The sequence below is a fragment of the Saccostrea echinata genome, unplaced genomic scaffold (assembly GCF_033153115.1).
Source record: "Saccostrea echinata isolate AGI-Se365-2 ecotype Australia unplaced genomic scaffold, CSIRO_AGI_Sech_v1 ptg000032l, whole genome shotgun sequence".
Classification (NCBI taxonomy): domain Eukaryota; kingdom Metazoa; phylum Mollusca; class Bivalvia; order Ostreida; family Ostreidae; genus Saccostrea; species Saccostrea echinata.
The window spans coordinates 7965162-7989803 of record NW_026889781.1 but is presented as its reverse complement, the minus strand read 5'-3'; the positions used below and the strand labels follow the sequence as shown (position 1 = coordinate 7989803).

The following is a 24642-nucleotide window of genomic DNA, read 5'->3' as shown; positions in this document are numbered from 1 at the left end:
ATAGCGTATCATTTTATTTTGTGGTATTTTGAAGAACATGTATTTTTGTGTGATGTCATAGGAAGCAGTAAAAATTAGGCCCCGCCTCCTTATTGCAGCCTTAACTGTGCTGCCTGCTTGTGGGTGGGTTTTTTGGGAAATCTTGAAAGGAGTTATATATACTTTTTCACTTAATACTTTTCTTCTCTATTTTAGATCTTGGTCGAACCATTCGTTATTTACTGCTTTGTTATTTTTACTTTTATATATGTTCAGATTTTGTCGCCCAGGGCTCTCAAATTTTGAAATCCATTTTCCGTCGGGGAGCTTCGCACCCTGAACCCGGCCCTACCAGGGCGCTGCCCTTGACCAGCTAGGTCGGCCTTAGGTGGCCCCTCGACCCCTCGCCGTAATTTTTGTCTATACTTAATCAAAGTCCTAGTCATAGTTTGACAAATCTTCTAAATATATTTTCGGAAAAAATGAAAAAAATTCTAGTCTAAATGAAATAAAGCATGGAAGAAATACAAAAAGATACTTAGAAAAAGTTTTATAGCTTTTTAGACATAAATGTCCGAGAAAGTTTATATTGATTAAGCGTCAGTAAAAAAAAAAGGGACCAGGCAAAATTTATCACAAGGGTGGGAGACCGGTACAAAAATATTCTCATTAAAAGAAAATACACTTCCCATGGCTTTCGTATTGAAAAAAAATATTTGTCCCATGCCATTAGACTTACAAAAAAGTTACTGTCCCATGGTTACATCTTGATGTTCGTGAGATTATTGAAAAAATAAATAAATAAAAGTACAATGTTACCAATTACTTTTATAATGTTAACAGAAGGAGTCTTTCAGATTACAGATATTTCAAACATTTATGAAAATTTTAGTTTAAAATATATTTTATTCATTGTAAATGAATTGGATTGAACAGCAGGCATAAATGTCTATAATCGTTTTCTGAGTGGATGAAACTTAAGAGACCATTCATTTTTAAAAGACATGATTGATTCTGGTTGTTTTAGAAGTGTTACTCTAGAATTTGTTGGCGGTATATTTTGAATGATTTATTGAATTTATTTGTTTGTTAATATTCATAACTCTTATTTACGTCGTTTGTTTGTTAATTTTTGCACGTGGTATTAATTTGGAGATTTATGTTGCACTTTGTTGACTTTAAAAGATATAATGACTTTTCTAAAGAATTTATTTTTTAGAAAAAGATAAAATATGTTTAAAAATTATAAATGTGTCTCTTGAGTTAAGTACTGTAACTCATTTAAAAATGTGTTTCTCCCATGGGCACTCAATCCTAAAGATGTTTTTGTCCCATGGCTTTCTTCGATAAAAAAAAAAATCATTGCCCCATGTCTGTTTGTACTGGTTCAATCATTGTGATAAATTTTACCTGGTCCCTAAAGCCATGCACATCAAACCGGATTTACTATTCTGACCTTGAACTTTTATCAGTGTAAAAAAAAAAGGTTGTACATGATCATCAAGTAAAATAAGCAGTGTAATGAAAGACGTGAAGGCATTCGTGGTTATTCATCTTAAGAAGATATGTGTGGCTACTGTTATCGGAATTACTGTCATAGCTGTGTATAGGAGGTGCAAGAAGAAAATTAAGTAGGTTTAAATATATAAAGTACATAGACCAATGTATCGAAAGCCAAGGGGGTCAAAGTTTCTACTGCATTCTTTAATGTAAAATATAACTTTGTTTGTAAAGAGTAATTATTTTTTTTTAAATTTGCAACCTATATTTAACCTTAACTACTTAATGAGTGTGAAAAGTAAATGCATTACTAGTAATATGTTGATGGGCAACTTGAAATAATGTCATGTTCTGAATTTTGAATTTACTGAAAGGTTCTAGATTTTATACATACATACCTTCATCCGTAAGCGCAGAATTTAGAACAATAAGGAGGGTACGATTTTTGATCAGTAAATGTGCATAATAATAATATACATGTACGTTTGTGTTGTTGTACTGCATGATAAGACCAAACCTGCTTGGGCGACAGCACGGGAGAGCAGAGGCGACAACGTTAGGGGGCAAAAAAAAATTTAATGAATAAATTTCTCTTTTGGGAATAAATGATGCATTCTGTGTCTCAAATTTTTTATACAGATTTTTATCGATAATATAGCTCTTTATATCAAGGTGATAGAATGGCACGTAAGGTTGCAATATTTAATTTTTTTCACATTGTAATGTATTTTTTTAATTGTATTTTTTAATTTGTAATCTATATTTTCCCATTAGTATTTTATATTTTTCATTTGTATTCTATTTGTTCTCCATTAGTATTGTATATTTTTACATTTGTATAGTAAAATTTCATTTGTATTGTATATTTTTTATTTATATTCCATATTTTCTATTTGTTTTGTAATTTTCCTTTTATTATTTTTTTATTTGATTTTGTTTTTATTTTTATTCTATATTTTCTATTTGCATTGTAATTTTTTAAATTTATATTGTATTTTTTCAAATGTAATTTATGATACTTTTTATTTGTATGCATTAATTTTTCATTTGTATTGCATCCGAGGGAATGCTTATTGTTTCGTTACAAAGAATTACATTAATCAAGTTTTAGTCTGCATTGTGTTGAAAATGAACGAGATGTCCCTAGTGCTCAACACAAACTGTGCTATTTGCGTGCATGTTAGGGGACAATTATTTGATTCGAAAAGTGGGTGGAGGGAGGACTGGGATATTTTGTCCAGTCAGATTATTTATTTTCATCCCCTATCAGAACAGAATATTTATTTCCAAGATGACCAGATACCGGTAATTTATTTCCTTCCCTGGAAAAAATTACAGGCACTATTAAAGAGGAAAAAAAGAAAAGAAATCTGCCAAAACCCGAAAACTCAATTTCGTGGGGGAGGAAGGGATAGGTGCCACCAGTTAAAGTCAGATTATTATTCTCTTCCACGTGGAGGACGGATTAGTTCTTCATTTATTTTCAATATTTCTGAGGACAGATTATTTCCAAAATCTGCCAGCCACCCCCACCCCGTTTCAGAATCAAATGGTCGTCCCCTTACATGCAAATAGGGGCTCAATTTGCTATAAGCACCCAAAACATCTCGCCTGTTTTCAACACGATACAGGCTAAAATTTGACAAATGAAATCCTTCATAAGAAAACAAACAATCCAAGGACACAATACAAATGAAAAATTATTGCCTACTGTAACAATACAAATAAAATATTTTACAAGACAAATAAAAAATATAGAATACAAATGTAAAATTGTAAAATACAAATGAAAAATTATAAAATACAAATGAAAATATACAATACATATGAAAATTTTTACAATGCAAATGAAAAATTTAGACTTCTAATGGAAAATTATAAAATACAAATGAAAAGTATAGAATACAAATAAGAAATATACAATGCAAATAATAATTTTTTCAATACAAATGATAAAAAGTTTAAATATTCAATGTTTGACATGCCATACTGATAGCCTTGCATTAGTTAAGTTTACCTCGGGTATTATCTCTTTTTTTATTTCGCGCTCTATGCATGCATGAGACACGAATCTTTATCAATATTTTATATGTACATGAACAATATATATGAAAGGACTCGAATGGAGTGAAAATCGTATCAACAGCATATTAAGAATGTTTCTTTGTGTGTTTTTAGGTCATAAAAATTAATTAATAGTTTCTCGGGCCAAAAATCTCAAAATTTAATGCGGCAGGCAGATTCTTTGTGTGTGTGTGTGTGGGGGGGGGGGGGGGGAGGTGTTACTTTTTACTTTTTCAGTCGTTCAACAAAATACTGATATCAACTGATTCTTACTTTTTGTTCTCTCATTAATTATAATATGTATTCAACTTTAACTAATATTATTCCAAACAAAGTTAATTCATAAAATAAAAATACTGTATTAACAAGAATTAATATAAACGTTCTATCTATTAGCACTATGAAAAGGGGAATAGCTCAATTTTCTTTTTCAACTTGAGAAATAGAAAATTGAGATATTTCCTTTTTCAATATGTCAATAAAATTGATCAATGCGGCAGTGATTGACCTGAGGCGGCGGTGCCTGAGAAACTATTAATTAATTTTTTTTTTTTTTTTTTTTTTTTTTTTTTTTGGCGTTATTAGGAAAACTTATCCAAAAGACACAGTAATTCACCACACAATTCCAAGAGGTCCATTTGCCCCTAGTCTAACTCCGTTTGCTGTAAAACTGGAGACCTATTTGAGGATGGCAAAAATTCCATATCAGGTTTGATGCTGAGTATGAAAATAAGTTGAAGTTAATTTTTTGTAAGGTCAGAATCAAGACTAATGATATATGATTATGTTTATCTGAAGCAAAAACGTGAATGTGTCTATGTAGTCGTGATAAAAACTGTTGTCAATCAATTGAATCATTAAATACATATTTTTATGTTAAATAAAATGTTTAATATTGAATTTAAACCAGAATGAATTCGACAGTGCTTTCAACAAAAGTTCCAAGGGAAAGTTGACCTGGATTGAATACAATGGAGAGAAGGTGGCAGATTCAGAATTTTGTATCAAGTTCATTAATAAAACACTCAACATAGATCTGGACAAAGAACTCACAGATGAAGAAAAGGCCATAGCTTATTCTTTTCAAAAAGTGGCTGAGGAGTATTTCTTCTGGTAATTGTAGAGACGAGAATTTATGTCATCTATCAGGTCTAATCTTGCTTAATTTTTTTTTAATTTTAGTAATCTAAGATTTCAACAACTTGTTTTCAGTATTGTTTCAAATATATTTACATCTTATCCATTTTCCAAGGCTTTGGAGCGTGCCAAAGAAGTGGGGAATTGAGAGGGGAGGGGGTTGGGGTTTGTGGAAATGACGAACTATAATAATACATACATATACATGTATATTAAATTTTGAAACTCACTTTGATTATTCGAGAAAGTGCAATAATTTTTCCTATTGTAATGTATTTATTTTTGTACAGTGAATGTGATTGATACTTGACTATTCTCTTTTAACGTAACAAAGAAATATAGAGTATACATTTAGAATTTTTGTTACGGAAGAAAACTGTGTTTAATGGATATAATTCTGGTATATGTGTTGACTATAATTATATTCCAGAGGAAAATTTTTATGTGACTAATACGTTAGTGATATTGGAAGAATCTGTATTATTTAATAGTAGCCCGTTTGGGTCAGTGGTTAGAGCGTTTGCTCTGGAGTCGCAGATCCTTACGTCGCGAGTTCGAATCCCACTGTGGGACGTAGAGACCGGTCCTTTAGATGAGACCGTATAAACCGAGGTCCCATGTCGCAGTATCGCAGTAGGTGCTGGCACGAAAAAGATCCTTCACTGATCAATGGCCCTGAGTGCTGAGTATAGGTCAAAATTTGCAGCTCTCCACCGGCAAGATATGGCGTCTCCATATGAGTGAAAAATTCTCGAGAGGGACGGTAAACAAGAAACAAATATATCATTCAATAAAGTTTTCATTTTTAACCCAGGGTACTATTTGTACAACGTTATGTGCACGACGAAGGAGAAGAATTTTTTAAATATGTCAAGGTTCCTTGGATAATCAGAATAATTGGGAAACGTCGCGCAATAGAACAAGCCCATGCGCAAGGAATAGGTCGCCATTCTCAAGAGGAGGTCCGGACACTCATTATTGAATGTCTTCAGCACTTCTCTTCTTTCTTAGGTATGTGAAATTAAATCATTGCGCAGTACAGTTAAGGCAACATTTTCTATAAAAAGGCAACAAAAACGAGACACTTTAAGTTCAACCGTCTGATTTTTTAGCATGAAACTCTATCTGAAATATCTTAATGGTTTTATGAAGAGTTTGTCCATCGCTTTTAACATCGGTATTTTTTGTCATCATGTGACCCTCTACAGTCACGTGAACTCCGATTTTAGGTCAAAATATGAAATGTCAAATTTAACCAAAAAGTGCAAGGGCAAGGCAAACAATATTTGAACTGCACAATGTTTCATTGTGTCCCTTAGTATCTACCCTATCGTAAAACTGATGCTCATTCAGTCAGATTTTTGAGATATTTAAGTTATTCATTGAAAACAAACACCAGTATTCAAAAATAGGGTATTTTTCATCATTTAATCGGAAATTTTAAATTGCCTAATGAATTACAAAGAAATGAGCATCACTTTTTAAAAACTATACAGTAAAGTAAAGAATTTAAAATAAAAACCTACCTCTTGGGTTGTCGCCTTGCCCTTGCACTTTTTGATTAAAAATTGAAATCTTAACACATTCATTCTAAATATAGTTTTCAAACGCATCACTGACCCAGCATGGGAGATAACTCTGTGGTACTTAATAGACCTCGCACATTTTGAACAAATAATACCTACTGACTGTGCTGGGCTTTATTTCATTAAATCAAATCGGTATGCATAAAAAAAATCCTTGACTTTACTTTGTTTTGTATATCTTCGTTCTTTTATACGCTACACAAGACGTATTTGACACCTACCGCATTTCCTCTGTTCGTGAACAATAGGCATAAAATTTGCTGCAACATCTATCAATGCCCATAGTTAAAAATATTGAAAGATTCAATCACTTGTAATAAAAAATAGACAGCCACTATCAGTGAGAAAATATTTATTCTCCTCCAGCAGGCACACAGAAAAAATATCTCCAACAGAACTTAGTTGTTTTTTTTATGTTTTTTTTTTTTTTTTGGGGGGGGGGGGGTTACATATGTGATTATTTTAGTTTTCAAACCTTCAGCTGTTTAGAAATTCTAGACTACGTTAAAAGTTTTAAGAACAGGAGGAAGGGATTGGGGAGCTTACTCCTGTATTTAATTACATGTTTTCCTTTCTACAGATCTAACCCCCCCCTCCCATCACCAGTTTGCCTCTGGTTCCTTTGATACCATATACCTTACTTGCATGTAAAAAATAAATTATTAAACAGTGTTTACATCAGGTTTTACTTATTTGGGTATTGTAGCACAAATCACATTGGGGGAGGGGGGGGGGGGCTTTAGTCTCTTTTTTTTTTTGAGTTATTATCAATCCATGCGCAAACAAGATAATCATAGTAAAACTTTGTAATCAAGAAACATATACTCTGTTAATGAACAGGTGAACACAATTTATATACACGCTGAAATTTAGATCATGTTGGTACCCAAAAACACAGACAGCCGCGTAGCCAGAATGGAAGTGAAACATACGCAGAGAATGGCTGGGGTCCGCTTTGAGAACCCCAGTTGGTCCAGGGCGAAGCCCTGATGAGGATCCATGGGCGAAATCCCTGGAAGCTCATGGGTTTCTTTAGAAAATACAAGACATAGTACTTAATATTTCTTTTAACACAAAGTTAAATACTTCCGTTCAAATTTATTGTACATGTAGAGGCTGAATATTTTTTAAAATGATATATTGGTATCATCTACTCTTTTTTAACTTTCAGCAACAAATATAATTATTTTCAATTATTAACAAAAATGTTATATTTCAAATCATATTCTAGTGGATCACAGTATTCAACGGTTGATACTTTCTCAAAGATCTTTAAAAAAAAATTATCAATGTGTTGTAGAAGAATTACAAATTAATAAATATTTTATTTGGTTGTGGCAATGATTTAATAAAACATTACAGTTTTTTTTTTTATAAAGACATGGTTATATAAAATTTGAATTTGAATTGAAACAGTATGAGATAAAATAATTTGAAACACAAATATTTGCTGGATGGTATTGATATTTTTTTCTCTTCTCACAAATCTCTTCCTTCACTCCCCCCCCCCACCCCCACCCCCATTCCATTTTTTTAAAAATTTGAAAACGATGTGTGCACATCTGCGTATTTGCGTATAGGCAGCTACGCGCCTGTCAGAATATATTCAAGTAAAGATATTCAAATCTTAACAGCCTTCAAATTTTCAAACCATTGTACTATTAAAAAAACAAAGTATTATTTATCTAGAAATTTTATTTAATTAAAAACAGCTTTTCAAATTCAAAGGCAGGCTGTGAAGGGATTTCTGAGCAGGTGCAAAATATTTCAAACAGTCCACAGTTCAAACAGTTCTTCTGGATGAAATCAATTCTAAAAACAAAATGAAATACCATTATGGAAAGTTCATTGGGGTTTTAAGAAAGTGATACTCAAAACAATGCATGGGCTTTGAGTAACATGGAAAGCATATACATGACTCTACTGTTTTTATTATCAAAACATTTCAATAATCTTGCTAGGAATATGTATGGTTTATAGCTTATATGGAGCATACCTTTTTATTTTATTGGTGGAAACATTTGCTGCCTGAATGAATTGTTCAAATTGTTTGGGAGTAGCTACAACACAATATATATGTAATGAGTGAATAACTTAATGATAACTATTGTAGAATGAAATGACATTGCATTGTACAAAACAAACCATGCTATACTATATTTTCTGAAATTTATAAAATAAATGGAAACAAAACTTTTTTTGGGAAATTGAAACCTATGACATTTGCAAAAGTAGAATTGGTAGCTATACTTAATTTACGTAAAAAAAAATAAAAATCAATATACTAGAGATAACATTTAATTCTTTCACCTATACAACATTTAAAAAAATATTTAACACTGGCATACTATAAAATTAATGTGAAATGCTTTAGTGTGATCATACCCAGTGGAGAAAATGATGCATCTATTTGGATAGTTCTAGCTGATGTAAATGCCAGTTTTACCAGTTCTGTGACAGCTACAATGAGAAAAGAATTATACATATAAACAGTACATAAATACATGTTTATACATATAAGACTGACTTAATGTACATGTAGTCAGACAAATGAAAATTCAAACATTTTATCTTCATTAATGTAGAAATTCTACAAATTTAGAGCCTAGTGATACAGATAAAGTTCTACGATGAATTTAAAATATGAAGCACTGGTAAGAACTGAAATCATAAAATTCACATATTTTTGATTGCCAGAGGTATAAATTAAAATTTATAGGGTCTAATACTCTTGAATGTACAGTGCACATGCATTGTACACTGTGCAGTTTGACATCACAAATACATGTACATTGTAAGTGTGACTGCATCTAAATTATACTATTTGATATCATGACGTGCTGTGCTTATATTATGTTACATGTTTGTACATGTATGCCAGAGGACAACATCATTGCATGTTTAAAAGTGTGCAACTTTCATAATGTGTGTGTTTTTTTTTTTTTTGGGGGGGGGGGGGGGAGGGGGCATACACACAAAGCACTGCATTGCAGTTTGTGACGGACTGTAATAATACATCTTATTGTACATGTTCACGGTTATTTTACATCGATGTAAAGAATAGTATGTCTACATGTTAATACCTATGCACATACACACCATAATGAACAGAAAGGGACCAAGTGAGGTAGTGCGGATCGTCTCAGTTTTCCATGATTTTCCGAAATAACGTCATCATCTTCTCATCAAAAAGATAAACAAGGCCCAGATCTCTTATTTTATCCCTATTTTCTTTAAAGATTGCCCGATTGTTGCATTTATCCACTGCATATCTCAGCTGCTGTCGCCAGGTTTTTAGATGTAAACAACATTCCATGTCACCGAGTGCAAGCGCTTGGCTGAAGCCGAATGCAGCCAAACGACACAATAAAAAGAGAATTATTTCGAAGACGTGTTGTTACTATATAAGAGAAAATCACTAATGTTTATTTATTTAAACCTGAAAATACAGACATTCATTACAAATTCTCGCAATCCTCATTAAATAGCTTTTTTGAGCTCTATTTCCTTATATGGATCTATCAAGGCGGAGCAACTGTCATGACGTCAAACCTCATTATGACCTCATTACCATATTATCTTCATGTGTAGCCTTAACTGTACTGCGTGTGTTTTATTTACGTGTTAATAAATAGTTTCAAAATTGTCAAATTTCCTTGAATAAGGTGCTTTATTTGGTATTATACACGTTTTAATTTAGGAAAGAAAAAGTTTTTGCTCGGAGAGAAGGCTTGTCAGGCGGACTGTGCTGTTTTCGGAATTCTATCCCAGGGTTACTGGCATGGATTTGAACCATTTGTAGAAGAGGAATTCAAAAGTAAGGGAAGAAAATTCCATATTAAGGCTACTTTGATATACATGTATTAGTATATTTTAAATAAATAGTTTTAATAATTTTATTTTATTTTATTTTTCGTTATTATCTTTATTATTTTTTTGTAATTTATACTTTTTATCTTTAATTTCAGAGTTTGAAAATCTCTGTAATTACTGTGAGAGGATGAAGGCAGAATTCTGGCCAGATTGGGATGACTGTATTACACACGGTGGGACAACGAAGCCCACTAAATGAAGGCGAAAGATAGAGAATGAGAGAAATTTGTTTACATAATTTTTCTAACCATGACACAAAATTTACATGTGAGTCATTCATCGTGCACACGGAATAATGCACAGTTCCAACAAAGGAGCAAGAATCTAAACTATAGTCCTAAGTGTCCTAAATTTCATATTTAAAGTAGATAGGGAAGATCTGAAGAATTTTAAAGAATGCAGATTTTTTCCCTTACGTTACAAGTAGATGATTTATATCATTTTTTTTTAAAAATATATGTCCAGTGTTTCAAAAAATTGGTAAAAATGTGAAAGTTTACGAAATTTTTAAAAGTTTTCTAAATTTATTCAATATTTTCCCAATGTTGTTTTTCATTGTTTGCCTGTCCATCTTTCCATAGACAACGAATAGAATACTGGAATATAGGAAACTAGACCTGCTATTCCATATTTCCATATGGTTGCAATGACAATATAGACAGTGTTAGAAATCTTAAATTTCAATCCACAGTGTAACAACATGAATGTGATGGGACGTTTTAACAAAACGCAGAGACGTACTAAGTCATGGACATCGGTCTTACAATAATCCTTCAGATTTTTTTTTTGATGTATCTTTTGAATCACTTCTTCCTTAGTAGGTCTGCATCATATATGTACCAAACTTTGAAAGCTTTATATGGTCTATTTGAAAAGGCTACAGAAAGTCTGTACTTAGATTCTTCAACATGCACCAGAATAAAGGCTGGTTTTCGTGATTGTGGATGATTCCAATCATAGGCATCTTTAAACCTCCAAATTAAGTCTAAGTCAAGACATCTGTCTATTCCTTAAAGTTTTTTGAACTTATATGTCCCAACCTCTACAGCTATAGTCCTACTGGACACGACATTACGATGATGTGAATATAGTTAAAGGCCTTGGAACTTTTCCGGGATAATTTACACACCAGATAATCATCTTCAACTCAAGACACACCCAGTCGCGAGCCTACAACTTACAGGCGCCCTAGGGGACAAGGAACATTTCGTGGAATGAGGCAGCGAAATTATAAGCCTCAATTAAATAATTAAAGTTATCAAACCAAGTATAGCTCCAGGCACGTAGCATCGGGGGGGGGGGGGGGGGAGGGGTTAAACAGTTTTTTTCCAAACATAGCATTTTACTATTGAAAATGTTCGTGAAAGGCCTGACCCCCCCCCCCCCACTTTTCATTGCAGCAGGGGTTTAATTGGCGACAAATTTAGCCATGGCGCCTAAAAATTATGATTGGCGCCTAAAATTTTCCTATTAGTCGCCAAATTGGCGACCATTTTAAATTGACTTGATGATCGTCAAATTACTGAGCTATAAACATTTTCATTTTTTTCTTAAGAGAAAAAAGAAGTTTAAAAGTTAGCAATAGACTTAACTCTATATATTCACTAATAGTGTATATATAAAATTTGGTACTGAAAGAAGTTGGAACCTGTCGCAATTATGCAATTCATCTCATTAAGGAAAAATACGATTTTTGTTTTGTTTTTATGGACTCTTAATTGAACTTATTTATGTCATTGTTCTATCATATTAGCCTGTTTACACTGTTTTTCAACATGATTAAAATTGTGTATTTGCTCCAATCATATTGGTTTGAAACATTGTAGGCGTGTCCAAGTTTGCACATGCGCTACATACAGACTGGCATTGATGTTTATTTTTTCTTCCTCTTACACGATCTATCCATTTGACAAGCAAAATGGGTAGACGTTTTAAAAGAGAAAAAAAATCCAAAAAGTCTCTTTTACGAGTACGATCTATCTCTGCTCGTAACTTGCAGCTGAAGAATTTTAAGAAAACCGAGTTGCAAGTTTTAAACTTGTCAAAACATTGTTTGACGCGTGCTGAACATTCTTTTCTAAGTAAAGGACCAAAATAGATACCAAGTCCTAAGTCTTATAATGCTAAAAACATTGTACTTAGAGATTTTGACGAATTTGTACGAAAATTAAGGTGCAAATATTTGTTCAGCAATTCAGATGACAACTTAATGCATCCTTTTAGAAAACGCTCAGGTTACATACCAGAGCACACATGTGATGCATTAGAAAAGTATATTGATAAGACCAAATTCAAATTAACATCAATGCCAATTAAACGTTTTGAAGATATGAGAGGGAAGCATTTGTTTCATTGAAAAGTAATCTTGGGATTGTAATTAAAAAGACAGACAAAAGCAACACAGTTTTTGTAATGGACAGAGATCAATATATCTCAGAAGGTATGAGACAACTCGATTCTACCCATTATGTCGATAGAAAAACCTGATTTAGAAGCTCTACTTCAGAGCATCCAGTCTAAAGTTTTTGAGATGTATCAAAACAAAACCTTTAGACAAGGAAACATATCGGTTTTTAAGCACAAACAAAAATGTCAATTTGAAAAGTGGGAGTCTGTATTTGCTCCCTAAAATACATCAAATAGATTAACAAGTGCTTGATGCACTTTTAAAAGGCAGCCTCCGAAAAATTTCACCTGGTCGGCCAATTATCTCTCAATGCGGCACACCAACGGTAAATATAGGTTACTTCTGTGATCATTTCCTTGTGCTCATTCTTCAGAAAGAAAATTCATACATCAAAGACACGTCGGATTTTATACAAAAAATCGAATCTCTGATTGTACCTGATAATGCCATCATGGTTATTTATGATGTGACCAGCATGTACACCAATATGGAATTTGATGAATTACGACATTCTATCGAGAAAGCATACATAGCAGAGAATTCTAATCTAGAATCAGCTCGACCTTGCAGTTCTGGTGTTATCTTCTTTCTCAGATGTAACTTCAAATTTTTTTTTTCGATTTCAACGGACGATATTGCAAACAAATTATTGGCGCGGCGATGGGAGCACGCCCGTCACCAGAAATTACAGATATACCTATGAAAGACATCACTGATGATGTAATATTTAAATTTCAACATGCCGACAAACTTATTTATCACGGCAGATTTAGAGATGATGGCTTTATTGTACTTAATGGAAGCCCGTATGAAATTAAAGAATTCTTTGACATAGGGAACTCTTGTCATAAATATTTGAAATTTACTTATGAAATATCTCACATCAGTGTCAATTATTTAGACACTGCCATTAACAAAGGAACAAGATTCTCAGATAGCCAGCGTTTAGACATTCGCTCATATATCAAACATACTAACAGCTTCCAATACCTGCACAGGCAAAGTGCTCATAGCCCATCAGTTTTCAAGGGCCTAATCAAAGGAGAATGTACCAGATATCTGAGAAATACTAGTGATCAAGCAGTACTACAAAATATTTTTTAAAGATGTCAAAACTCATCTAGAAAAAAGAGGTTATAAACAATCAGAAATTGGACTTATCATGCGAGAAACACTTTCTGCAAATAGAATGGATTTTTTCATAAAGCCAAAGAAGAAAAATAACAAAAAGGCTGTACCCAACGTTTTAGTCACCAGGTTTAACCCAATTATAAAAGGGTTAAAGAAACGACTTATGAAATATTGGGATTACATACAAGATGATGACATTTGCAAAGACTTATTCGCAACAGCTCCTACTGTTGTATACAGTAAACACAAGAATATAGGTGATCTGATCATTAGATCCAATTAAAATCAAATGAAGTTCCAAAGGATTGATTGATTTATGCGTAAGTTGAACTCCTGACGAGGTGGACCTTATTACAAATATTAAATGACATGTGCCATTGATACCGCCAAAACACTCTTAATTAGATATGACATATAAGCAATTGACCAAATGCTTCATTAAGAGTGTCGGGTTCTAATAAGTTTAAGACATGTCTAGTTGTTAGGATGCCGTCGTTTTTTTTTTTTTTTGGCACATAAGGATCGACCTTCCTATAGTATTTTAAAAGGGCCAAATTTTAAGAAACCCCGATCATTCAACTGGCGACCAAATTTCATAAACAATATGAATTCTGACAAAAATTACTGCAGGCGATGCGCCAAATATGAAAATGAAGACTTAGACACTTCATCAAAATCGATGAAAATTAAGGTAGTAGGTACATGTTGAAGTATCTATCGTGTTAAATGACTGAAGGGCAATTAATATAAAAACCATCTACCCTTCTGTCTTCAGTTATTCAGATTTCAGATTTTATTAAAACCAAGAGACATACATCTGATAGATATAAATATATTATACATATAGTGCAGAATAGAAGATTTCATATGAGCAAGATATAAAGTATAATATTTAGTATAAATAAATAAAGCATTTATGAACCCAATAGCTCATTTCTTAATCTGTTTTGCAAAACATATATATTATCCAAGGTAACACATTTCCTTTGTATTTGAGCTGATCAATAATTGTATTATTTTTTTTTTTTTTTGGGGGGGGGGTATGTATTTCATTGCTGATATTTGATTTTCTTTACATGTTTGCTTGCACATTCGACAACAAGCAGGTGATCATTTGTATCAGTACAGGGTTTATGCAGTCCACAGTTTAAGAAACAGAGGAATTGTCCATTCTGATCAATGATGTGGACACAGTTTTTGACGGAATCAGTTGTTAGGATGTGACTTTTACTGTCTGTGGTGATTCCCACTGGTTTGAAAGCATTACTCCCTAGAGCAGATTTATGCCCATTGTACCTAAACCTCAGTTTCCTGGCCTGATTGACCACTACAACTGCTTTTGCATTATTGTCAGCCACACAGATATCCAGGATCTTATTCTCACTGATGTATTTAGTATAACCATATGAAAAGAGAGGTTTACTCTCATCGTCAAACTTAATGGTTTGTTTTTCTGCGAAGCCTGAGTAGCGGACAATCTTTCTTTCTTTGTTATCATTACTGACTACCAGAAGTTCACCATAGTGGGTGGTACAGATATGGCCAGGTACCCAGTCCTTAAGACTGAACACACTCAGCACAGTCTTTATCTTTTTATTCCTCACAATGATAACTGTTCTCCCTCCGGAATCAGTATGTTTTGTAACTGCTATGTCCTCTGGGATACACCCTGACTTGGTTGTGATTGATTTGAGTAGTGAGCCCTGACTGATTCTGAATATATTCATGGTTCTCTCATTTCCTTCTGTCCAGATTTCTTCATCATTTAGACAGGCCACAGCATTCAGGTATGATCCATAATCAGTATTTATGGTAGAAATGATTTCTGGATCATCAAATAACCCTTCATCTGAAGGAGAGGATCCAGCTTCTGGTGATATCTGTTTTACCATGATACTGTAACCATGTTCAGTTAAAGTAAAAACACCTGATTACAGGGTTCCAAACAGCTTAAATATTCCTTTCCCTTGGACTGTTCCTGAAGTGAATTTTGGTAAAGATGGTACAAGTTTTCTTTATTTATCAACATTAAGTGTGATACTTAACAGTTCTGAAATGTCATTAGAGTCTATATCAATATCTGTTGACTTAATTTCATTGCTTATTTCAGAAACTTTCTCTTGTATTTCATCCAGATGTTTCTGTAGAGTTAATATCTGTTTGGTTTTCAGTTCTTTAACATTTGTTAGACCGGATGTTGAATATTTTGCTGGTCAAGTACATTAAATGTAGATATAATTAATTCATTTGCAAGATTTCATCAGCTTCGCAGCACTTTTCAAATATCTGCATACCTCTTGAGTTTATGTGTAAAAGCTTGTGGTAATTCATTGAGGGTATGCCCTTGCAATATATCGATTTATTACGACCCTTCTATTACCCTTCAATGAATCTGCAGACATATATACGGCCGTATCACTTGTCTAGGGAATGTATGGGAAGTATATGAATAAAATCATAAAATAGACATCGCATCAAAGTTAATATCCTCTTATATATCTGCAAACAATATTTTATTTAATTCCAAAACACATTTTTCACAGTATAAAATATAACTTGATCCGCCTCTCACTACATACAACCTGCGTCAAATTTTATTATATGACGTCACATTGACAAGTGCATTGCGATCAGTGAATTGTTTATATATTGCTGTGTGGGATTTAACCAACGACAAAAATACATGGATAAGTAAGTATTGATGTAGTTTATAGCTATCCAACAGTTTCATTTCATTTTGTGGTATTTTGAAGAACATGTATTTTTGTGTGATGTCATAGGAAGCAGTAAAAATTAGGCCCCGCCTCCTTATTGCAGCCTTAATTGTGCTGCCTGCTTGTGGGTAGGTTTTTTGGGAAATCTTGAAAGGAGTTATATATACTTTTTCACTTAATACTTTTCTTCTCTATTTTAGATCTTGGTCGAACCATTCGTTATTTACTGCTTTGTTATTTTTACTTTTATATATGTTCAGAATTTGTCGCCCAGGGGTCTCAAAATTGTGAAATCCATTTTCCGTCGGGGAGCTTTGCACCCTGAACACGGCCTTACCAGGGCGCTGCCCTTGACCAGCTGGGTCGGCCTTAGGTGGCCCCTAGACCCCTCGCCGTAATTTTTGTCTATACTTAATCAAAGTCCTAGCCATAGTTTGACACATCTTCTAAATATATTTTCGGAAAAAATGAAAAAAATTCTAGTCTAAATGAAATAAAACATTGAAGAAATACAAAAAGATATTTAGAAAAATAGTCACAAGTTTTATAGCTTTTTAGACATAAACGTCCGAGAAAGTTTATATTGATTAGCCGTCATTAAAAAAAAAGGAACCAGGCAAAATTTATCACAAGAGTGGGACCGGTACAAAAAAATTCTCATTAAAAAAATACACGTCCCATGGCTTTCGTATTGAAAAAATATTTGTCCCATGCCATTAGACTTACAAAAAAGTTATTGTCCCATGGTTACATCTTGATGTTCGTGAGATTATTGAAAAAAAAAAATAAATAAAAGTACAATGTTACCAATTACTTTTATAATATTAACAGAAGGAGTCTTTCAGATTACAGATATTTCAAACATTTATGAAAATTTTAGTTTAAAATATATTTTATTCATTGTAAATGAATTGGATTGAACAGCAGGCATAAATGTCTATAATCGTTTTATGAAAGTTTTCTGAGTGGATGAAACTTAAGAGACCATTTATTTTTAAAATACATGATTGATTCTGGTTGTTTTAGAGGTGTTACTCTAGAATTTGTTGGCGGTATATTTTGAATGATTTATTGAATTTATTTCATTGTTAATATTCATAACTCTTATTTACGTCGTTTGTTTGTTAATTTTTGCATGTGGTATTAATTTGGAGATTTATGTTGCACTTTGTTGACTTTAAAAGATATAATGACTTTTCTAAAGAATTTATTTTTTAGAAAAGATAAAATATGTCTAAAAATTATAAATGTGTCTCTTGAGTTAAGTACTGTAACTCATTTAAAAATGTGTTTCTCCCATGGGCACTTAATGCTAAAAATGTTTTTGTCCCATGGCTTTCTTCGATCATTGTCCCATGCCTGTTTGTACCGGTCCCATCATTGTGATAAATTTTGCCTGGTCCATAAAGCCATGCAACTCGAACCGGATTATTTACTATTCTGACCTTGAATTTTTAACAGTGTAAAAAAAGATTGTACATGATCATCAAATAAAATAAGCAGTGCAATGGAAGACGTAAAGGCATTCATGGTTGTTCATCTTAAGGAGATATGTGTGGCTACTGTTATCGGAATTACTGTCATAGCTGTGTATAGGAGGTGCAAGAAGAAAATTAAGTAGGTTATATATAAACTACATAGACCAATGTATAGAAAGCCAAGGGGGTCAAAGTTTTTACTGCATTATTCCTTAATGTAAAAAATTACTTTGTTTGTTAAGAGTTTTTTTTTTAATTTACAACCTATATTTAATCTTAATGGGTGGGAAAAGTGAATGCATTACTAGTATTATGTTGATGGGCAACTTGAAATAATGTCATGTTCTAAATTTTGAATTTATTGAAAGTAAGTAAATATAATGTTCTAAATTTTATACATATATGCTCTCACCTAGTAAATGCAAAAGTTAGAAAAATAAGGAGGGTGAGATTTGTTGATCAGTGAATGTGCATAATAATATACATGTACGTTTGTGTTGTTGTACTGCATGATTAGACCAAACCTGCTTGGGTGACAACACGGGAGAGCGAAGGCGACAACGTTAGGGGCCAAAAGAAATTAATAAATTCTCTTTTGATAATAAATTATATATTCTGTGTCTGAGTCGTAGTTGACAATTCAATCTTTTTATGTGAAATATATGGAGATAACGAACAGTATTCAAGCTGAAAAGTCCATTTAACAATACAAAATAGGAGCAGAGCAAACGCATACCTCCAAAACATCAGAGGTGGGATCAGGTGCCATGGAGGAGTGAGCATCTCCTGCCGACCGGTCACATCCACCGTGTGCTCCTTGTCATGATCGGGAAATAACGGAAACATCCGTCGACAATTCAGTGTGTAATTAACGGCCTAACAATTAGTATGAAAGACGTCAGTCAGCATTTGACTCAATGATAAATTGTATTTTCTGACAAGGTCATTGTATCGACCATAGAACTTACGAAATGATGACTTTATACGAAACTGCTGAAATTCTTTTCATCAACTTGTTTGTCAGTAATTTACCTCGTTTTAGAAATTGTACATACATACATACATTGTAGAGCATGCTCTTGAGTATAGATACAAGATGCTTATACAAATTTTTAACGATAATATAGCTATTTATTTCAAGGTGATAGAATGCCACGTAAGGTTGCAATATTTTATTTTTTTCAACTTGTAATTTATTTTTTTTTTTTTATTATTTGTATTTTCTAAAATTTGTATTCTATATTTTCCCATTAGTTTTTTTTTTATATATATATTTTTCATTTGTATTCTATTTTTTCTCCATTTGTATTGTATAATTTTACGTATGTAAAGTAAAATTTCATTTGTATTATGTTTTTTTTTTTTTTATTTCATATTTTCTGTTTGTATTGTAATTCTGCTTTCCTTTCTTTTTTTATGATTTTATGTTTTATTTTTATTCCATATTTCCTATTTGCATTATATATATTTTTTTTTAAATTCATATTGTATTTTTTAATGTATTTTATAATAATTTTTATTTGTATGCGATAAATTTTCATTTGTATTGTATCCGAGGGAATGCTTATTGTTTCGTTACAAAGGATTTCATTAGTCAATTTTTAGTCTGTATTGTGTTGAAAATGAACAAAATGTTTCTGGTACTCTACACAAACTGCGTGCATGTTAGGGGACGACCATTTGATTCCAAAAGGGGGGTGGGGTGGAATATTTTGTCCAGTCAGATTATTTATTTTCATCCCCTATCAGGACAGAATATTTATTTCCAAGATGACCAGGGACAGGTAATTTATTTTCTTTCCTGGAAAAAATTACAAGCACAATTAACGAAGGAAAAAAGAAAAGAAATCTGCCAAAACCCCAACACCCGAAAACTCAATTTTGTTGGGGATTAAGGGTTAGGTGCCACCAGTCAATGTCAGATTACTATTCTCTTCCACATTGAGGACGGATTAGTTCTTTATTTTTTTTCAACATTTCTGAGGACAGATTATTTCCAAAATCTGCCAGCCACCCCCACCTCTTTTCAGAATCAAGTGGTCGTCCCCTTACATGCAAATAGGGGCTCAATTTGCTTTAAGCACCAAAAACATCTCGCCTGTTTTCAACACGATACGGGCTAAAATTTGACAAATTAAATCCTTAATATATAAGGAAACAAACAATCCAAGGACACAATAAAAATGAAAAATTATTGCCTACTGTAACAATACAAATAAAATATTTTACAAGACAAACAAAAAATATAAAATACAAGTGAAAAATAGTAAAATACAAATGAGAATTTATAAAATACAAATGAAAAATATACAATACAAATGAAAAGTTTTACAATACAAATAGAAAATATAGACTACGAAAGGAAAATTATAAAATACAAATGAAAAGTATAGAATACAAATAAAAAATATATAATGCTAATAAGAATTTTTACAATACAATACAAATGGTAAAAGTTTAAATATTCAATGTTTGACATGCCATACTGATAGCCTAGCATTTGCCTTGCATTAGTTGAGTTTACCTCAGGTATTATCTTTTTTTTATTTCGCTCTCTATGCCTGTATGAGACTCAAATCTTTATCAATATTTTATATGTACATGGACAAAATATATTAAAGGATTCGAATGGAGTTTAAGTCGTATCAACAGCATATTAAAACTGTATCTTTGTGTGTTTTTATTAGGGAATCTTATCCAAGGGACGCCGTAATTCACCACACGGTACCAAGAGGCCCATTTGCCCCTAGTCTAACTCCGTTTGCTGTAAAACTGGAGACCTATTTGAGGATGGCAAAAATTCCATATCAGGTTTGATGTTGAGTATAAATATAAGATGAAGCTAATTTTTTGTAAGGTCAGAATTAGGAAAAACTGTTGTCAATTAATTGAATCATTAAATGTAAATTTTTCTGTTAAATAAAATGTTCAATATTGAATTCAAACCAGAATGAATTCGACAGTGCTGTCAACAGAAGTTCCAAAGGAAAGTTGACGTGGATTGAATACAATGGAGAGAAGGTGGCAGATTCAGAGTTTTGTATCAAGTTCATTAATAAAACACTCAACATAGATCTGGACAAAGAATTCACAGACGAAGAAAAGTCCATAGCTTATTCTTTTCAAAAAGTGGCTGAGGAGTATTTCTTCTGGTAATTGTAGAGACGAGAATCTATGTCATCTCTCAGTTCTAACCTTGCTTAATTTTTTTTATTTTAGTAATCTAAGATTTCAGCAACTTGTTTTCAGTATTGTTTCAAATATAGTTACATCTTATCCATTTTCCAAGGCTTTGGAACGCGTCCAAGAAGTGGGGAATTAAGGGGGGTTAGGGGAAAAGACGAACTATAATAACATGTACATATACATGTATATTAAATTTTGAAATTCACTTTGATTATTCGAGTAAGTGCAATAATTTTTCCTATTAGGATGTATTTGTTTTTGCACAGTAAATGTGATTGATACTTGATTATTCTCTTTTAACGTAACAAAGAAATATGAAGTATACATTTAGAATTTTTGATACAGAAGAAAATTGTGTTCAATGGATATAATTCTGATATATGAATTGACTATAATTATATTCCAGAGGAAAATTATAATGTGACTAATACGTTAGTGACTTTGGAAGAATCTATATTATTCAACAGAGGCCCGCGGGGGGCAGTGGTTAGAGCGTTTGCTCTAGAGTCGAATCCCACTGTGGGACGTAGAGACCGGTCCTTTGGATGAGACCGAGGTCCCGTGTCGCAGTACCGCAGTAGGTGCTGGCACGAAAAAGATCCCTCGCTGATCAATGGCTCTGAGTGCTGAGTATAGGTCAAAATCTGCAGCTCCCCAAAGGCAAGATATGGCGTCTCCATATGAGTGAAAAATTCTCGAGGGGGACGGTAAACAATAAACAAACAAACAAACAAACAAATATATCATTCAATAAAGTTTTCATTTTTAACCCAGGGCACTATTTCTACAACGTTTTGTGCACGACGAAGGAGGAGAATTTTTTAAATATGTCAAAATTCCTTGGATATTCAGAATAATTGGGAAACGTCGCGCAATAAAACAAACGCATGCGCAAGGAATAGGTCGCCATTCTCAGGAGGAGGTCCGGACACTCATTATTGAATGTCTTCAGAACTTCTCTTCTTTCTTAGGTATGTGAAATTAAATCATTGTGTTTTATTTACGTGTTAATAAATAATTTCAAAATTGTCAAATTTGCTTGAATAAGGTGCTTTATTTGGTATTATACACGTTTTAATTTAGGAAAGAAAAAGTTTTTGCTCGGAGAGAAGGCTTGTCAGGCGGACTGTGCTGCATTCGGAATTCTATCCCAGTGTTACTGGCATGGATATGGACCATTTATAGAACAGGAGTTCAAAAGTAAGGAAAGAAAATTCCACATGAAGGCTGCTTTGATATGCATGTATATTTTAAATCAATAGTTTAATAATTTCATTTTATTTTATTTTTCTTATTTTTTATTATTATGTTTTTTGTGAATTATACTTTTTATCTTTAATTTCAGAGTTCGAAAATCTCTGTAATTACTGTGAGAGGATGAAGGCAGAATTCTGGCCAGATTGGGATGACTGTATTACACACGGTGGGACAAAGAAGGCCATTAAGTGAAGGCGAAAGATAGAGATTGAGAGAAATAGTTTACATAATTTTTCTAACCATGACACAAAATACACATATGAGTCATTTATCGTGCACACGGAATAATGCACAATTCCAATACAGGAGCAAGAGTCTGAACTGTGGTCCTAAGAGTCTTATATTTCAAAGGGTCCAAGGATAGAGAAGATCTAAAGAATTCTAAAGAATGCAGATTTTTTTCCCCTACGTTACGAGTAGATGATTTATATCATTTTTTAAAAAAATATAAGTCCAGTGTTTCAAAAAAAAAAAATGGTAAAAATTTGCAAAAGTTTACGAAATTTTTAAAAATTTTCTAAATTTATTCAATATTTTCACAATGTTGTTTTTCATTGTTTGCCTGTCCACCTTTCCATAGACAACGAATAGAGTACTGGAGTAGGAAACTAGGCCTGCTTTTCCATATTTCCATATGGTTGCATTGACAATATAGACAATGTGAGAAATCTTAAATTTCAAGTTCACAGTGTAACAATATGAATGTGATGGGACGTTTTAACAAAACGCAGAGACGTACTAAGTCATGGACATCGGTCTTACAATAAGCCTATTTTTTTCGTGATATCTCTTTTGAATCACTTCTTCCTTAGTAGGTCTGCATCACATCTGTCTGTTCCTTAAAGGTTTTTGAACTTAAATCTCCCAACCTGTACACCTATAGTCCTAGTGGACACGTCATTACGATGTGAATATAGTTAACAATGAGTATCGACCTTCCTATAGTGTTTTTAAAAGGGCCAAATTTTAAGAAACCCCGATCATTCAACTGGCGACCAAATTTCATAAACAATATGAATTCTGACAAAAATTATTACAGGCGATGCGCTAAACATGAAAAAAAAGACCTTGACACTTCAACAAAATCGAGGAAAATTAAAGTATTAGGTAAATGTTGAAGTATCTATCGTGTTAAATGACTGAAGGGCAATTAATATAAAAACCATCCATCTTTCTATCTTCAGTGATTCAGATTTCAGATTTTATTAAAACCAAGAGACATACATCTATATATTAAATATATTATACATATAGTACAGAATAGAAGATTTCATATGAGCAATATATAAAGTATTATATTAAGTATAAATGAATAAAGCATTTATAAATCCAACACTTCATTTCTTAATCTGTTTGCAAAACATATATATTTTCCAGGGTTACACATTTCCTTTGTATTTGAGCTGATCAATAATTGTATTAGTTTTTTTTTTGGCGGTTTATATATTTCATTGCTGATATTTGATTTTCTTTACATGTTTGCTTGCAAATTCGGCAACAAGCAGATGCTCATTTGTATCAGTACACAGTACCCAGGGTTCATGCAGTCCACAGTCTAAGAAATGGAGGAACTGTCCATTCTGATCAATGATGTGAATCAGCTGTCAGGATGTGACTTTTACTATCTGTAGTGATTCCCACTTGTTTGAAAGCATTACTCCCTAGAGCAGATTTATGCCCATTGTACCTAAATCTCAGTTTCCCGGCCAGATTGACGACTATTACTGCTTTAGCATTATTATCAGCCACACAGATATTCAGATTCTTATTCTCACAGATGTATTTAGCATAACCATATGAGTAGAGAGGTTTACCCTCATCATCAAACTGAATGGTTTGTTTTTCTGAGAAGCCAAAGTAGCGGACAATCTTTGTTTGTTTGTTATCATTACTGTTGAGGAGTACCAGGAGGCCACCAGAGTGGGTGGTACAAACATGGCCTGGTACCCAGTCCTTTAGACTGAGCACACTCAATACAGTCTTTATCTTTCTATTCTTCACAATGTTAACAGTTCTGTCTCTGGGATCAGTATAAACAAGGTGACCATGTTTTGTAACTGCTATGTCCTCTGGGATACACCCTGACTTGGTTGTGATTGACTTGAGTAGTGAGCCCTGACTGATACTAAATAGTTTCATGGTGTTATCATTTCCTCTTGTCCAGAATTGGTCATCATCCAGGCATGCCACAGCATTTAGGTATGATCCATAATCAGTATTTATGGTAGAAATGATCTCTGGATCATCCAACAACCCTTCATCTGAAGGAGATGATCCAGCTTCTGGTGATATCTGTGTTGCCATGATACTGTAACCATGTTCAGTTAAAG

The 24642-nt window shown here is 32.9% G+C and overlaps 3 protein-coding genes across 3 annotated transcripts; 2 read left to right on the top strand and 1 right to left on the bottom strand.

The window, feature by feature from the left end:
* Positions 1-1500: 1500 nt before the first annotated feature.
* LOC133198022 (failed axon connections homolog) lies at positions 1501-10624 on the top strand. The gene is made up of 6 exons (XM_061334170.1): positions 1501-1610; positions 4129-4252; positions 4454-4656; positions 5495-5691; positions 9967-10083; positions 10235-10624. Exons 1-6 carry the CDS (start codon positions 1501-1503, stop codon positions 10336-10338), a joined length of 855 nt encoding a protein of 284 aa, XP_061190154.1. The 3' UTR covers positions 10339-10624.
* Positions 10625-14726: 4102 nt separating this feature from the next.
* On the bottom strand, positions 14727-15569 carry LOC133197917 (uncharacterized). The gene has a single exon (XM_061334092.1). It carries the CDS (start codon positions 15567-15569, stop codon positions 14727-14729), a length of 843 nt encoding a protein of 280 aa, XP_061190076.1.
* A 2301-nt stretch (positions 15570-17870) lies between these two features.
* LOC133197985 (failed axon connections homolog) lies at positions 17871-23586 on the top strand. Its single transcript, XM_061334138.1, has 6 exons — positions 17871-18008; positions 20557-20680; positions 20819-21021; positions 21830-22026; positions 22139-22255; positions 22401-23586. The coding sequence occupies exons 1-6, from the start codon at positions 17899-17901 to the stop codon at positions 22502-22504; spliced, it is 855 nt and encodes a 284-aa protein (XP_061190122.1). The 5' UTR covers positions 17871-17898; the 3' UTR covers positions 22505-23586.
* The last annotated feature ends 1056 nt before the right edge of the window (positions 23587-24642 follow it).